Source organism: Misgurnus anguillicaudatus, chromosome 23 (genome assembly GCF_027580225.2).
Source record: "Misgurnus anguillicaudatus chromosome 23, ASM2758022v2, whole genome shotgun sequence".
In the NCBI taxonomy this organism is placed as follows: domain Eukaryota; kingdom Metazoa; phylum Chordata; class Actinopteri; order Cypriniformes; family Cobitidae; genus Misgurnus; species Misgurnus anguillicaudatus.
The window spans coordinates 33,326,357-33,344,331 of record NC_073359.2 but is presented as its reverse complement, the minus strand read 5'-3'; the positions used below and the strand labels follow the sequence as shown (position 1 = coordinate 33,344,331).

Below are 17,975 nucleotides of genomic sequence, written 5' to 3'. Positions count from 1 at the left end.
GTTGACAGAGCTAGTTGATTCCAATGTGGACACAAGCATTTAAAACTTAACTGATGTATTAAGCAAAGACATTTACTGTAATCTAAATGTCCAACCACAGTGACTCTGTCTCATGGTTCTGTATAGAGAATATTATCCTCTTCAGTAAATCCCTGTACAGATATAAACACAAAAACACACAAGCTTTAACATGATTACATAACAATAGTATGGAGCATTTATGAAAATACATTTCAAAATTATGTTTTTTATAAAAACAAATAAATATATTTACAATTTTTTTAGCTGTAGTTCTCAGTTTCCTGGAGATGCAGAAGATCAAAACTGGAGCTACAATCATCAGAGATCCAACAACACAGATGAGAACAATATAAATGAAAGAGAGACCTGTAACTGAATGAAAGGGAGACATTACTGTAACCTAATTTGACCTCAGATCAGTGACCAGTGAATATCATTACGGTAACCGAATCTAGTCTAAAATCTGTGACCAGTGAATATAATTACCGTAACCGAATATGATCAGTGAATATCATTACGTAACCGAATTTGATCTCAGATCTGTGACCAGTGAATATTATTACCGCAACCGAATCTGATCTCAGATCTGTGACCAGGGTATATCATTACCCTGTGAATATCATTACCGTAACCGAATCTGATCTCAGACCTGTGACCAGTGAACATCATTACCGCAACCGAATCTGATCTCAGATCTGTGACCAGGAAAATCATTACCCTGTGAATATCATTATCGCAACTGAATCTGATCTCAGATCAGTAAACATCATTACCGTAACTGAATCTGATCTCAGATCAGTAAACATCATTACCGTACCTGAATCTGATCTCAGATCTGTGACCAGTGAACATCATTGTCGTAACCGCATCTGATCTCAGATCTGTCACCAGTGAATATCATTACCGTAACGGAATCTGATCTGAGATCAGTGACCAGTAAATATCATTGCCGTAACTGAATCTGAGATGAAAGATCTTTCAAAGATGAATGAGTCTAGATCAGAATAAACACCTTTAATACCTGAACACTGCTGACAGAGATCAGTAAGGCAGTAATATTGAGTCTGTTTGCTTAAAGGATGTTGTGCCACACAGCTGTATGTGTCTGTATCCTGATAATCCACCTCCAGAGGTAGAGAGATGTTGCTGAAGTTGGATTCAGACACATTGATGTTGGACAATAAACTTTTTCCTTTGTACCAGGAGAGACTCGCATCTCTTAAATCTCTCACATTCAAAATTGAACACAACAATGAACAATTTGATGTTTCTGATGATGAATTGTTTTCTGGAGAGGCGTTTGTGATGACAGGAACTGGAAGAGGAGCTGAAATCATAAAAATAAATAAAGTTTACAATGCATAAGAGTTTTAGTTTTGTCACAAATACAGAAAGAACCTAAACTGCACTTTATTGAGATAAAGGCAAACAACTTAAAAACATGATGGGGCAAAATTGGTCCACCTTAGCCAACTGGGCTAGAAAATTAAAGACTACATATACATAGACAGCAAGCACAACTGAAGAAATTAAGATCTGGGACATATGTTCTTCAGATCTTAACTTATTTTCTAACTGGAAGAAAAAAGGAGAGACTTGGAGAGACAATCAAGACGATAAACTTTAATTAAAATAATACAAGAACAGGTGAGGGCACTGGTGAGCTTAAATAGGTAGGAGGATGATTACTGGCAGATAAGGATGATTGTAGACATGAAACAGGTGATAGTCCAGGGGGCAACAAACAGTGAACACAAGGGAAACAGACAAACTGGGAGTGTGACCTTATGACGTGATTATGTAATACGTAAGGTCGTGGACGCGCATCCCAGGGCTAGCGCAAGACAAGTGGTTAAAAAGTACTTTGTTGCGCAAATAATGATTAGAAGTAAATTGCCATCACCTGCTTTCAGATGGAGCGGCATTTCTACACAGAGCCGTAGTTCACTGAGAAGGTAAAATCGCATAGATTATCGGAGTCGATTTTCCTAGATAATAAACGCAATTTTGCTGAGCTTCCCCAATGAACTACGGCTTTGTGTAGTAAATGCCGCTCCATCTGAAAGCAGCTGATGGTGATTTAAAACCAATCTTTTCTGATAAAACACGCATGAGAATCGCAGGTGCATGAGCCTTTCAAATAGCAGTATATATGTATGTACAAATACAGTATGGGCTCTTTAACATAGCAAATTACAATGGTAAGCAGGATAATCCACATCCAGATGTGCATTAAACTCTGCAGACGTTACCAACTTTGCCTCCACATTGTGCATTAAAACCCTAAAACATCTAGAAGTGAACCATAAACCAATGCCGCCAATTAAACACTCAAGAGCCATGAACTCATTAAACAAGAAACAAACCCAAAGAACCAAAGTTCAGATCCTGACATTAACAACAAAAACCAAATACAAGAACTGATAGTGAGAAGGTGAACACACTGTTTTAGATATTCACCACTTCTTCTTTACTCACCATAGACAGTAAGATGAAATATATTGAGTTGTTTGTCTGTGCTGGTTTGGGTCACTTTATAAAGTCCAGAGTCTGTGGTTCTGATGTTTGTGATGGTGAGAGATCCACTGTGATCCAGCTTCAGTCTGCCTTTGAATCTCCCATCAGCTCTGTCACTATATAAACGGATAATATTGTCAGCAACGTCAATTTCAGCTATAGTGGTGTACTGAGGTCCAAACTTCCAGGAGATTCCTTCTTTTCTGTGTGTTTCACTGAGACTGACAGATAAAGTGACAGAATCTCCCTCCATCACTGACACAAACTCACCTGTGCCAAATACACCTGGATTTACATATAGTTTATAATTAGAATCACTAAAGTTTAAAATGTATTCAGTATTTTGCAATAAATTATTTTCATGCAAATAGGCATATGCTGCTAAAACCTATTTAAGTAAAATAGAGATCACACTCTCAGAAATAAAGGTACAAAAGTTGTCACTGGGACAGTAAAAGGTACACCTTTGTACCCAAAGAGAGCATATTAGTACTTCAAAGGTACATATTCGCAGTTCAAAGATACATATTTGTACCTAAATGGTACATATTAAGACCTTTTTTAAAGGGTAATGCCCCAGTGACAGCGTTGTACCTTTATTTTTGACAGAAATAATATAACAGACTGATGAAACTGAAGATATAAAAATACTTGATTACTTACCAGATAGACTCCAGAAACAGTTCAAAATTACAACAAACATTTTCTTCATCATCTTGCACAACACCAGAAAATGTTATAATAATCGTGTCTTAACTGTTAATAAATCTCAGATGAGAGTTTAATAATGAAACGACAGTTATGGTCGTATAAGAGGAAATGATGATCTGCAAAGTTCAGCTCATGCAACGCCTAGCAAACACGAAGCATTTCCTTAAAGGTGATGTGACAAAGGTAGCCCTACCTTTGCAAAATGTTCAACCAGGAGAGCACACAGAAATAAAATAAACAAAAATAAGTGTAAATGTGCATTTATTTGACTGTTTATAGCATGCATTATTATGATACTTTTGTGTAAAATAAAAGTGTTTTTATTCATAATTCATACATTAAACAGTCCACTGCTTTAGCTCTGTGTCATACTGAAACTGACATCTGTTCACACTTAGGTTATAATTAAACACAGGTTATGAAAGTACACGTATACTACAATACTTTTTTTATTCCTGACCGTCTCAGACATAAAAAAAATTAAATAAAACAATAGAAAGATAACACATAACAACTATAAGCAAATGGTTTAAATGTTTTATGTTTATGTATAGACTTCAGATAAAAGTCAAAATACAAGACAAGCACAAAAAAGAATCACATTAACACTCAACTTTAGGTACACTGTAAAAAATATGGATGTTATGTCCATGACATCACTCATAGGTTTGTGAAGAGCTTTTTTGAAGCCAATAGTAAGCGGTGCCTGCCTTTGCCATCTTGGCCGCACATCAATCACTCGTGAAAAAGCTGAGGTGGCTGGTTGTTGAAGCCATGCCCACTTAGCACGACTGTAGTGACTGAAGGTCTGGATGTCAAACAACCAATCACAGTTTGTTTTGTCTAGCGTCACGTTTCGGAGCATGTAAATGTACCCACAACAGACCGACAAGTCAGTCATTGATAAAACTATAGCCGCAACCAAATAGCATCTAAATAAACAACATTACTGACCATAAGCATACGTAGTATGATAAATAAGTAAATCACAAACACATTGAGCTACTGGCAACAGTTAAAGAAGAAATATTTATTTTATTTGATTCAGTATGTATTTGTGAGGTAATGTACATGCATTAACCTGTGACCTCTATAAAATATACTATAAAATAACATGAAAGTTTTATTATTTATACCGTAGTTTAAATATGGTATTTGTAGTAAACCGTAGTACTAGCCACAACTTTACCATAGCCTCGCCATGGTAACCACAGTTAAACCTTTGTATTTGTAATTAAACCACAGTAGGCTAACCATGAATTTAAAATTGCCTTACAACAGTAACCATGGTTCAAGCATGATATTTGGGGTAAATCCACAGTAACCATATATTAGCATTTGTCTCACCATAGTTTAACCATTATATTAGCATGTTCTTTTTAAAACATTGCTCAAAAATGCATTACTTCACATTCAATAAGTGGTCTGAATGACATTTTATTATCTAAGTGTTTGACTAAACTGGAATTGAAACCGATAAGAACCAGAACTGATATGCAGAACTATATAGGATTAGTAAAAGCAAAACCTAATCTTCATCTGAATTAAGTGTGTTTAACTGTATGTCTGATCTCATCCTCTTCTTCTCTTCATCTCCTCTGGTTCTGATGTCATAAACCAGAACAGCAACAGCAGCCACGCCCACCATAACAGAGACGGCCAATCGGATCACAGCTTCAGTAAAACCACACGCACAGCCGTAGGTTCCTAAGAAAAGAAATGAGTGACAGTGAAACTAGACAGACCATGTTAGTTCCTTTAAATTTACTAAACTAACCCTTGTTCCACAAATGACCAGTTTAGGAGTCTAAAGTTTAATAGTGTGCATCATTGAGGTAATTGATTAATACAGTTTCTGTACAATGTGTCTAAAATGTCTATTTTAAAATGTGTGTAGTTTGCACCACTAAATGATTTACAAACATGTTTATTTAAATAATACATAAACACTAATATTACCTGAACACAGCTGACAGAGATCAGTATTGAGATGTTGAGTGATTACTGATGAATATCATTGCCTAACTGAATCTGAATCTCAGATCTGTGACCAGTAAATATCATTACCATAACTAAATCTGATTTCAGATCTGTGACCAGTGAATTTCACTGCTATAACTGAATCTGATCTCAGATCTGTGACCAGTAAATAGTATTGCCGTAACCGAATCTGATCTCAGATCTGTGATCAGTGAATGTCATTACCATAACTGAATCTGATCTCAGATCTGTGATCAGTGAATATCATTACAGTAAGCGAATCTGATCTCAGATCAGTGACCAGTGATCATCATTACTGTAACTGAATCTGATCTCAGATCTGTCACCAGTGAATATCATTACTGTAACTGAATATGATCTCAGATCTGTGACCAGTGGATATCATTGTCGAAACCGAGTCTGATCTGAGATCTGTGACTAGTGAATATCATTGTCGAAACCAAGTCTGATCTTAGATCTGTGACTAGTGAATATCATTGTCGAAAACAAATCTGATCTTAGATCTGTGACTAGTGAATATCATTACCGTAACCGAATCTGATCTCAGATCTGTGATCGGTTAATATCATTAACCTAACTGAATCTGATCTCAGATCTGTGATCAGTGAATATCATTACCGTAACCGAATCTGAACTCAGATCTGTGATCAGTGAATGTCATTACCATAACTGAATCTGATCTCAGATCTGTGATCAGTGAATATCATTACCGTAACCGAATCTGATCTCAGATCTGTGATCAGTGAATATCATTACCGTAACTGAATCTGATCTCAGATCTGTGATCAGTGAATATCATTAACCTAACTGAATCTGATCTCAGATCTGTGATCAGTGAATATCATTGTCGAAACCGAGTCTGATCTGAGATCTGTGACTAGTGAATATCATTGTCGAAACCAAGTCTGATCTTAGATCTGTGACTAGTGAATATCATTGTCGAAAACAAATCTGATCTTAGATCTGTGACTAGTGAATATCATTACCGTAACCGAATCTGATCTCAGATCTGTGATCGGTTAATATCATTAACCTAACTGAATCTGATCTCAGATCTGTGATCAGTGAATATCATTACCGTAACCGAATCTGAACTCAGATCTGTGATCAGTGAATATCATTACTGTAACTGAATATGATCTCAGATCTGTGACCAGTGGATATCATTACCGTAACCGAATCTGATCTCAGATCTGTGACCAGTGAATATCATTACCGTAACCGAATCTGATCTCAGATCTGTGACCTGTGAATTTCATTGTCGAAACCGAGTCTGATCTGAGATCTGTGACTAGTCAAAATCATTGTCAAAACCAAATCTGATCTTAGATCTGTGACTAGTGAATCATTGTCGAAACCAAATCTGATCTTAGATCTGTGACTAGTGAATATCATTGTCGAAACCAAATCTGATCTTAGATCTGTGACTAGTGAATATCATTGTCGAAACTAAATCTGATCTTAGATCTGTGACTAGTGAATATCATTGTCGAAACTAAATCTGATCTTAGATCTGTGACTAGTGAATATCATTGCCATAACTAAATCTGCTCTCAGATTAGTGACCAGTGAATATCATTATCATAACTGAAATTGATCTCATATTTGTGACCAGTGAATATTATTGCCAGAATTGAATCTGATCTCAGATCTGTGACCAGTGAATATCATTACCGTAACTGAATCTGATCTCAGATCTGTGACCAGTAAATGTAATTACAAATATAGCTGCAAGCAGCAATTACCGGGGTCAAGCCAAAAAGGGCACAGAAGAAAGTAAAGTTGAGTTCGGATGAGCAGCAGAAGAAAGTAAAGTTGAGTTCGGATGAGCAGTTTAAAGAACCTAGGAAAATCTCGATTTTAGACAAAATAATATAAAATAATTCCAGCAAAAAAGCTGCGTACTCATTCAGTGAAATCACTCCCTCTCTTCTCGAATATCATTAACAACTAGAACACTGAAGGAAATGTGAGTGGTGCTTGCAGTGGCAATACTCAGCTCACAAGATGTTACAGTAGTGTTAATGAGTCAAAAGAGACCATCCCAGTGTCTCTACCTTGTTCTGATGCAGAGATATAGCTTTTGCAAACACGGTTGATTCTCAATGGGTATTCTCAATGGTTGCTAGGGAGTGAATTGGCAACCAACAGTGATTATAGTCAAAGCCATGAAAGGAATAATCCATGATGACTCATGGTTTTAGATGTGTTGTTGCAGTAGTTTTAGGCAAAAAATGCCATATTCTATCTCAAAACCAGTAGGTGACGCAATGACAAAATTGTGCATGCAGCATTAGTTCATGATTGTGTTACATCTAGCTAGTTTTATGACTATAAACATTAATTTAGTGAAGGAACAGTTGTATGGCCATAGGGCTGGTTTGATATCAAAGGTTTTGTTCAATTATAAGGCCATCTAGTGGTGCAAGCATACAATTTTTATTGTGTGGCCTCAGAATGTGCTCATACATCAGTGTATCAAATCTGGTGTAAAAATCTCATTTTGTTGCAGAGTTATAACCATTTATGTGTAAAAAACACCAAATTTAAAGGTAATTTTTAGTTTTTTTGCAATTTTCGGCCATTTCTGATAAAAATTTTAATATAACGCCAATAAAACTTTTTGTTCAGAAGGTAAGGTTAGTTTCTTCCTATGGTGTTTTCGAGTCGATCGGAAAAACGTTCGCGGAGATATTCACGTGTGTTTTTTAAGCGTTATTTTGCTGCGCAGGGTTAACCGTAAGGCGATTTCTGGCATGTTTGGTATCGTTGGACTCGGCAACTATTCAGAACTCCAAAGAAACAAGTCCCGTGAAAATATGTCCATCGGAGCCAAAGTTATAGGCATGTAAAGCATAAGTCTGACCACTAGGTGGCGCTGCGACGAAACTGTGCATGCACCCTCAGTTCCTGACTGGCATCTCAAGTACCAAGTGTCGTGTCAATAGGCCTTAGTTTGGCGAAGATACAGCCTAAAATCTGTTTTTTTGGGCTCTATGTAAAATTCGTTGACACGCTATACGACAACGGATTGGTGTATCGAAATTCTTTTAATAACTTTTTGCCGTGAGTGTCTCTACATGCTGCATACCGATTTTCGTGGCAATCGGGTAAAAACTCTAGGACGAGTTCGCAAAAGTAGGTTTTACGAATATTTCAAAATGGCGGAAAAATTTTCATGACGGAAAATGACGTCATAGAGTCTATTCGAATCGTCTTGAGCCAAGGAATCAGAGGAAACAAGAATCTCGTTTCTAGGACTTACGGATCAGAAGTTATAAGCAAAAACGTAAGTGCAACTTTGGACTGTTGGTGGCGCTAGCGGGTTTCAGATAGAGACTCGAAAATTGCTATGGATATTATTTGGACTGTCCTCTGTCGGTGTGCCAAATTTCATAACTTTCCTACGTACGGTTCTATGGGCTGCCATAGACCGCAAGGTGACAGGAATAATAATTATAATTATTAATATAGCTGCAAGCAGCAATGCCGGGGTCAAGCCGAAAAGGGTACAAAAGGATGTAAAATTGAGATTGGATAAGCAGATTGAAGAACCTAAGTAAACCTAATAATTTTAGATGAAAACACAAAAAAGTTATCAACAAAAATAATCTAAGTTCTTGTCTACTACAATCGTCCTTCTGTTATTGACAGTCATGAAACATTAGAGCACTGAAGGACATGTGAGTGGTGTTTGCAGTGGCAAAACATGGGTCACATCATGTTACAACAAGTTTAATAACTCAAAAGAGACCATCCCCGTGTCTCTACGATGTTTTGATGCTGAGATATAGCTTTTGCAAAAACGGTCGATAAGGTATTCTCAATGGTTGCTAGGGAGTAACTTGGCAACCACCAGTGATTATAGTCAAAGCCATGAAAGGAATAATCCATGATGACTCATGGTTTTAGATGTGTTGTTGCAGTAGTTTTAGGCAAAAATACTATATTCTATCTCAAAACCAGTAGGTGGCGCAATGAAAAAATTGTGCATGCAACATCAGGTCATGATTGTGTTACATCTAGCTAGTTTTATGACAATACACTTTAGTTTAGTTAAGAAACAGTTGTATGACCATAAGGCTGGATTGTTAACAAAGGTTTTGTTCAATTATAAGGCCATCTAGTGGTGCAAGCACACAATTTTTTTTGTGTTGCCTCAGAATGTGCTCATGCATCAGCGTAGCAAATCTGGTGAAAAAATATATTTTCGTTACGAAGTTACAACCATTTATGTGTAAAAAACACAAAATTTGAATGTAATTTTTCGTTTTTTGCAATTTTCGGCAATTTCTGATGAAAATTTTAATATAACGCCAATAGAACTTTTTGTTCAGAAGGTAAGGTTAGTTTCTTCCTATGGTGTTTTCGAGACGATCGGAATAACGCTCGCGGAGATATTCACGCGTGTTTTTTAAGCGCTATTTTGCTGCCCAGGGTTAACCGTAAGGCGAAATCTGGCATGTTTGGTATCGTTGGACTCGGCAACTATTCAGAACTCCAAAGAAACAAGTCCTGTGAAAATACGTCAATCGGAGCCAAAGTTATAGGTGTATAAAACATTTCTCTGGCCACTAGGTGGCGCTGCAACGAAACTGTGCATGCACCCTCGGTTCCTGACTGGCATCAGAAGTACCAAGTGTCGTGTCAATAGGCCTAAGTTTGACGAAGATACAGCCTAAAATCAGTTTTTTTGCGCTCTACGTAAAATTTGTTAAGGCGGTATACGACAACGGATTGCTGTATCGAAATTCTTTTGATAACTTTTTGCCATGAGTGTCTCAAGATGATACATACCAATTTTCGTGGCAATCGGAGAAAAGCCCTAGGACGAGTTCGAAAAAGTAGGTTTTACGAATAATTCAAAATGGCGGAACAATTTTTATGACGGAAAATAACGACATAGGGTCCAATCGAATCGTCTTGAGCCAAGGAATCAGAGGAAGTAAGAATTTTGTTTCTAGGGCTTACGGATCAGAAGTTATAAGCAAAAACATAAGTGCAACTTTGGACTGTTGGTGGCGCTAGTGGGTTAGACATAGAGACTCCAAATTTGCTGTGGGGACACATTGGACTGTCCTTTATCAGTGTGCCAAATTTCATAACTTTCCTACGTACGGTTCTATGGGCTGCCATAGACCGCAATGGCGGAAGAAGAATAACTAATAATAATAATAATTATTATAAAAAGAAAACTAACAAATACAATAGGGTTCTACGCCCCTTCGGGGCTTGACCCCTAAATATAGCTGCAAGCAGCAATGCCGGGGTCAAGCCGAAAAGGGCACAAAAGGATGTAAAATTGAGATTGGATAAGCAGATTGAATAACCTAGGTAAACCCTTATAATTTTAGATGAAAAAACAAAAAAGTTATCAACAAAAATAATCTAAGTTCTTGTCTACTGCAATCGTCCTTCTGTTATTGACAATCATGGAACATTAGAGCACTGAAGGACATGTGAGTGGTGTTTGCAGTGGCAAAACATGGGTCACATCATGTTACAACAAGTTTAATTAGTCAAAAGAGACCATCCGCGTGTCTCTTCGATGTTCTGATGCAGAGATATAGCTCTTGCAAAAACGGTTGATAAGGTATTCTCAATGGTTGCTAGGGAGTGAATTGGCAACCACAGTGATTATAGTCAAAACCATGAAAGGAATAATCCATGATGACTCATGGTTTTAGATGTGTTGTTGCAGTAGTTTTAGGCAAAAATACCATATTCCATCTCAAAACCAGTAGGTGGCGCAATGAAAAAATTGTGCATGCAACATCAGGTCATGATTGTGTTACATCTAGCTAGTTTTATGACTATACACTTTAGTTTAGTTAAGAAACAGTTGTATGACCATAGGGCTGGCTTGTTATCAAAGGTTTTGTTCAATTATAAGGCCATCTAGTGGTGCAAGCATACAATTTTTTTTGTGTGGCCTCAGAATGTGCTCATGCATCAGCGTATCAAATCTGGTGAAAAAATGTATTTTCGTTACAAAGTTACAACCATTTATATGTAAAAAACACAAAATTTGAAGGTAATTTTTCGTTTTTCGCAATTTTCGGCCATTTCTGATGAAAATTTTAATATAACGCCAATATAACTTTTTGTTCAGAAGGTAAGGTTAGTTTCTTCCTATGGTGTTTTTGAGTCGATCGGAAAAACGTTCGCGGAGATATTTACGCGTGTTTCTTAAGCGCTATTTTGCTGCGCAGGGTTAACCGTAAGGCGAATTCTGGTATGTTTGGTATCGTTGGACTCGGCAACTATTCAGAACTCCAAGGAAACAAGTCCCGTGAAAATACGTCAATCGGAGTCAAAGTTATAGGCGTGTAAAACATAAGTCTGACCACTAGGTGGCGCTGTGACAAAACTCTGCATGCACCCTTATTTCCTGACTGGCATCACAAATACAAAGTATCGTGTCAATAGGCTTAAGTTTGGCAAAGATACAGCCTCAAATCCGTTTTTTTGAGCTCTACGTAAAATTTGTTGACGCGCTATACGACAACGGATTGGTTTATCAAAATTCTTTTAATAACTTTTTGCCTTGAGTGTCTCTAGATGGTGCATACCGATTTTCAAGGCAATCCGGCAAAAGCTCTAGGACGAGTTCGCAAAAGTAGGTTTTATGAATATTTAAAAATGGCGGGAAAATTTTCATGACGGAAAATGACGTCATAGGGTCCAATCGAATCGTCTTGAGCCAAGGAATCAGAGGAAACAAGAATTTAATTTCTAGGACGTACGGGTCACAAGTTATAAGCAAAAACATAAGTGCAACTTTGGACTGTTGGTGGCGCTAGCGGGTTAGACATAGAGACTCCAAATTTGCTGTGGGGACACATTGTACTGTCCTTTATCAGTGTGCCAAATTTCATAACTTTCCTACGTACGGTTCTATGGGCTGCCATAGACCGCAATGGCGGAAGAAGAATAACTAATAATAATAATTATTATAAAAAGAAAACTAACAAATACAATAGGGTTCTACGCCCCTTCGGGGCTTGACCCCTAAATATAGCTGCAAGCAGCAATGCCGGGGTCAAGCCAAAAAGGGCACAGAAGAAAGTAAAGTTGAATTCGGATGAGCAGTTGAAAGAACCTAGGAAAATCTCTTGATTTCAGACTAAATAATATAACAGTTATCAGCAAAAAAGCTGTGTTTTCATTCAGTGTAATCTCTCCCTCTCTTCTCGAGGAGCACTGACAACTAGAACACTGAAGAAAATGTGAGTAGTGCTTGCAGTAGCAATTCTCAGCTCACAAAATGTTACAGTGGTGTTAATGAGTCAAGAGAGACCACCCCCATGTCTCTACGATGTTCTGATGCAGAGATATAGCTCTTGTAAAAAGGGTTGATAAGGTATCCTAATTGGTTGCTAAGGAGTTAATTGGCATGCACCAATGATCTCCAAGCCATGAAAGGAATAATACATGATGACCCAAGATTTTAGATGTACTGTTGGAGTAGTTTTTGGCAAAAATACCATATTTCTATCTCAAAACCACTAGGTGGCGCAATGATAAAGTTGTGCATGCAACCTTAAGTCATGACTGCGTTACATCTAGCTAGTTTCATGACTATACACTTTAGTTTAGTGAAGAAACAGTTGTATGACCACAGGGTGGCATGATTTCAAAGGTTTTGTTTAATTATAACGCCAACTAGTGGTGCAAGCATACACTTTTTTTTGTGTGGCCTCAGACTGTGGTTTTACATCAGCGTATCAAATATGGTGAAAAAATCTCTTTGCTTTATGAAGTTATAACCATTTATGTGTAAAAAACACAAAATGTAAAGGTAATTTTTCGTTTTTTGCAATTTTCGGCCATTTCTGATGAAAATTTTAATATAACGCCAATGAAACTTTTTATTCAGAAGGTAAGGTTAGTTTCTTCCTATGGTGTTTTCGAGTCGATCAGAATAACGCTCGCGGAGATATTTGCGCGTGTTTGTTAAGTACTTTTTTTGATGCGCAGGGTTAATTATAAGGCGAATTCTGGCATGTTTGGTATTTTTGGACTTGGCAACTATTCAGGACTCCAAAAAATCGAGTCCCGTGAAAATACGTTGATCACAGCCAAAGTTATAAGCATGTACAGCATTCGTATGACCACTAGGTGGCGCTGCGACGAAACTCTGCATGCCCCCTCAGATCCTGACTGGCATCACAACTACCAAGTGTGGCGTCAATAGACATAAGATTGGCGAAGATACACACTAAAACTTGTTTTTTTGTGCTCTACGTAAAATTTGTTGACGCGCTATACGAAAACGGAATGGTTTATCAAAAATCTTTTAATAACTTTTTGCCCTGAGTGTCTCTAGATGATACATACCGTTTTTCGTGGCAATTGGGCAAAAGCTCTAGGACAAGTTCGCAAAAGTAGGTTTTATGAATAATTCAAAATGGCGGAAAATTTTTCATGACGGAAAATGACGTCATAGGGTCCAATCGAATCGTCTTGAGCCAAGGAATCAGAGGAAACAAGAATTTTGTTTATATGACTTATGGATCAGAAGTTATAAGCAAAAACATAAGTGCAACTTTGGACTGTTGGTGGCGCTAGCGGGTTAGAGATTAAGACTCCAAATTTGCTGTGGAGACTTTTTGGACAGTCCTCTATCAGTGTGCAAAATTTCATAACTTTCCTATGTACGCTGCTATAGGCTGCCATAGACCGCAATGGCGGAGGAAGAAAAAGAAAAAGAAAAAGAAAAAGAAAAAGAAAAAGAAAACTAACAGATACAATAGGGGTCTTCGCCCATTCTGGGCTTGACCCCTAAATATAGCTGCAAGCAGCAATGCCGGGGTCAAGCCGAAAAGGGCACAAAAGGATGTAAAATTGAGATTGGATAAGCAGATTGAATAACCTAAGTAAACCTAATAATTTTAGATGAAAAAACAAAAAAGTTATCCACAAAAATAATCTAAGTTCTTGTCTACTGCAATTGTCCTTCTGTTATTGACAATCATGGAACATTAGAGCACAGAAGGACATGTGAGTGGTGTTTGCAGTGGCAAAACATCACATCATGTTATAACAAGTTTAATTAGTCAAAAGAGACCATCCCCGTGTCTCTACGATGTTCTGATGCAGAGATATAGCTTTTGCAAAAACGGTTAATAAGGTATTCTCAGTGGTTGCTAGGGAGTGAATTGGCAACCACCAGTGATCATAGTCAAAGCCATGAAAGGAATAATCCATGATGACTCATGGTTTTAGATATGTTATTGCAGTAGTTTTAAGCAAAAATACCATATTTCTATCTCAAAACCACTAGGTGGCGCAATGACAAAATTGTGCATGCAACATCAGGTCATAATTGTGTTACATCTAGCTAGTTTTATGTCTATACACTTTAGTTTAGTGAAGAAACAGTTGTAAGACCATAGGGCTGGCTTGATATCAAAGGTTTTGTTCAATTATAAGGCCATCTAGTGGTGCAAGCATACAATTTTTTTTGTGTAGCCTCAGAATATGCTCATGCATCAGTGTATCAAATCTGGTGAAAAAATATATTTTCGTTACGAAGTTACAACCATTTATGTGTAAAAAACACAAATTTTGAAGGAAATTTTTTGTTTTTTGCAATTTTTGGCCATTTCTGATGAAAATTTTTATATAACGCCAATAGAACTTTTTGTTCAGCAGGTAAGGTTAGTTTCTTCCTATGGTGTTTTCGAGTCGATCGGAAAAACGTTCGCGGAGATATTCATGCGTGTTTCTTAAGCGCTATTTTGCTGCGCAGGGTTAACTGTAATGCGGATTCTGGCATGTTTGGTATCGTTGGACTCGACAACTATTCAGAACTCCAAAGAAACAAGTCCCGTGAAAATTCGTCAATCGGAGCCAAAGTTATAGGTGTATAAATGATTTATCTGGCCACTAGGTGGCGCTGCGACGAAACTGTGCATGCACCCTCAGTTCCTGACTGGCATCACATGTACCAAGTGTCGTGTCAATAGGCCAAAGTTTGACGAAGATACAGCCTAAAATCCGTTTTTTTGCGTTCTACGTAAAATTCGTTAAGGTGGTATATGACAACGGATTGCTGTATCAAAATTCTTTTGATAACTTTTTGCCATGAGTGTCTCAAGATGATACATACCAATTTTCGTGGAATTCTGACAAAAGCTCTAGGACGAGTTCGAAAAAGTAGGTTTTTTAAACATTTCAAAATGGCGGAAAAATTTAATGACGGAAAATGACGTCATAGGGTCCAATCGAATTGTCTTGAGGCAAGGAATCAGAGGAAGCAAGAATTTTGTTTCTGGGACTTACGGATCAGAAGTTATAAGCAAAAACATATGTTCAACGTTGGACTGTTGGTGGCGCTAGACAGTTGGAGATAGAGACTCCAAATTTGCTGTGGAGACACATTGGACTGTCCTCTATCAGTGTGCCAAATTTCATAACTTTCCTACGTACGGTTCTATGGGCTGCCATAGACCGCAATGGCGGAAGAAGAAGAATAATTATTATTATAATAATAATAATAGGAAAACTAACAAATACAATAGGGGTCTTCGCCCCTTCGGGGCTTGACCCCTAAATATAGCTGCAAGCAGCAATTACCGGGGTCAAGCCAAAAAGGGCACAAACGAAAGTAAGGTTGAGTTCGGATGAGCAGTTTAAAGAACCTAGGAAAATCTCTTGATTTTAGACAAAATAATATAAAATAATTCCAGCAAAAAAGCTGCGTACTCATTCAGTGAAATCACTCCCTCTCTTCTCGAATATCATTGACAACTAGAACACTGAAGGAAATGTGATTGGTGCTTGCAGTGGCAATACTCAGCTCACAAGATGTTACAGTAGTGTTAATGAGTCAAAAGAGACCATCCCAGTGTCTCTACCTTGTTCTGATGCAGAGATATAGCTTTTGCAAACACGGTTGATAAGGTATTCTCAATGGTTGCTAAGGAGTGAATTGGCAACCAACAGTGATTATAGTCAAAGCCATGAAAGGAATAATCCATGATGACTCATGGTTTTAGATGTGTTGTTGCAGTAGTTTTAGGCAAAAAATGCCATATTCTATCTCAAAACCAGTAGGTGGCGCAATGACAAAATTGTGCATGCAGCATTAGGTCATGGTTGTGTTACATCTAGCTAGTTTTATGAATATTAACTTTAATTTAGTGAAGAAACAGTTGTATGGCCATAGGGCTGGCTTGATATCAAAGGTTTTGTTAAATTATAAGGCCATCTAGTGGTGCAAGCATACAATTTTTTTGTGTGGCCTCAGAATGTGCTCATACATCAGTGTATCAAATCTGGTGTAAAAATCTCATTTTGTTGCAGAGTTATAACCATTTATGTGTAAAAAACACCAAATTTAAAGGTAATTTTTAGTTTTTTGCAATTTTCGGCCATTTCTGATGAAAATTTTAATATAACGTCATTAGAACTTTTTGTTCAGAAGGTAAGGTTAGTTTCTTCCTATGGTGTTTTCGAGTCGATCGGAAAAACGTTCGCGGAGATATTCACGCGTGTTTTTCAGGCGCTATTTTGCTGCGGATGGTTAACCGTAAGGCGAATTCTGGCATGTTTGGTATCGTTGGACTCGGCAACTATTCAGAACTCCAAAGAAACAAGTCCCGTGAAAATATGTCAATCGGAGCCAAAGTAATAAGCGTGTAAAGCATAAGTCTGACCACTAGGTGGCGCTGCGACGAAACTGTGCATGCACCGTCAGTTCTTGACTGGCATCTCAAGAACCAAGTGTTGTGTCAATAGGTCTAAGTTTGGCGAAGATACAGCCTAAAATCAGTTTTTTTGCGCTCTACGTAAAATTTGTTGACACGCTATACGACAACGGATTGGTTTATCGAAATTCTTTTAATAACTTTTTGCCATGAGTGTCTCTAGATGCTGCATACCGATTTTCGTGGCAATTGGGTAAAAACTCTAAGACGAGTTCGCAAAAGTAGGTTTTACGAATAATTCAAAATGGCGGAAAAATTTTCATGGCGGAAAATGACGTCATAGAGTCTATTCGAATCGTCTTGAGCCAAGGAATCAGAGGAAACAAGATTTTCGTTTCTAGGACTTACGGATCAGAAGTTATAAGCAAAAATGTAAGTGCAACTTTGGACTGTTGGTGGCGCTAGCGGGTTTGAGATAGAGACTCCAAAATTGCTATGGATATTATTTGGACTGTCCTCTGTCAGTGTGCCAAATTTCATAACTTTCCTACGTACGGTTCTATGGGCTGCCATAGACCGCAAGAGGATAGGAATAATAATTATTATAAAAAGAAAACTAACGGATACAATAGGGGTCTTCGCCCATTCTGGGCTTGACCCCTAAATATAGCTGCAAGCAGCAATGCCGGGGTCAAGCCGAAAAGGGCACAGAAGGGTGTAAAGTTGAGTTTGGATAAGAATATTAAAGAACCTAGGTAAACCTCATGATTTCAGATGAAAAAACAAAAAAGTTATCAACAAAAATAATCTAAGTTCTTGTCTACTGCAATCTTCCTTCTGTTATTGACAATCATGGAACATTAGAGCACTAAAGGACATGTGAGTGGTGTTTGCAGTGCTAAAATGTAGGTCACATCATGTTACAGCAAGTTAAATGAGTCAAAAGAGACCACCTCAGTGTCTCTACGATGTTCTGATGCAGAGATATAGCTCTTGCAAAAAACGGTGGATAAGGTATTGTCATAGGTTGTAAAATGATTGAATTGGCAACCACCAATGATTATACCTCAA

The 17,975-nt window shown here is 37.6% G+C and overlaps 3 protein-coding genes across 4 annotated transcripts in view; 1 reads left to right on the top strand and 2 right to left on the bottom strand.

The window, feature by feature from the left end:
- LOC141359320 (uncharacterized) overlaps positions 1-17,975 on the top strand; it is a 256,996-nt gene that overhangs the window by 132,915 nt on the left and 106,106 nt on the right. The window lies entirely within an intron of this gene.
- Positions 1-17,975, bottom strand: part of LOC141359324 (uncharacterized) — a 564,790-nt gene that overhangs the window by 494,135 nt on the left and 52,680 nt on the right. The window lies entirely within an intron of this gene.
- Positions 111-2,803, bottom strand: LOC129453135 (hepatic and glial cell adhesion molecule-like). Its single transcript, XM_073862387.1, has 4 exons — positions 2,500-2,803; positions 1,043-1,348; positions 275-393; positions 111-152 (listed from the first exon to the last, which is right to left on the bottom strand). Exons 1-4 carry the CDS (start codon positions 2,789-2,791, stop codon positions 111-113), a joined length of 759 nt encoding a protein of 252 aa, XP_073718488.1. The 5' UTR covers positions 2,792-2,803.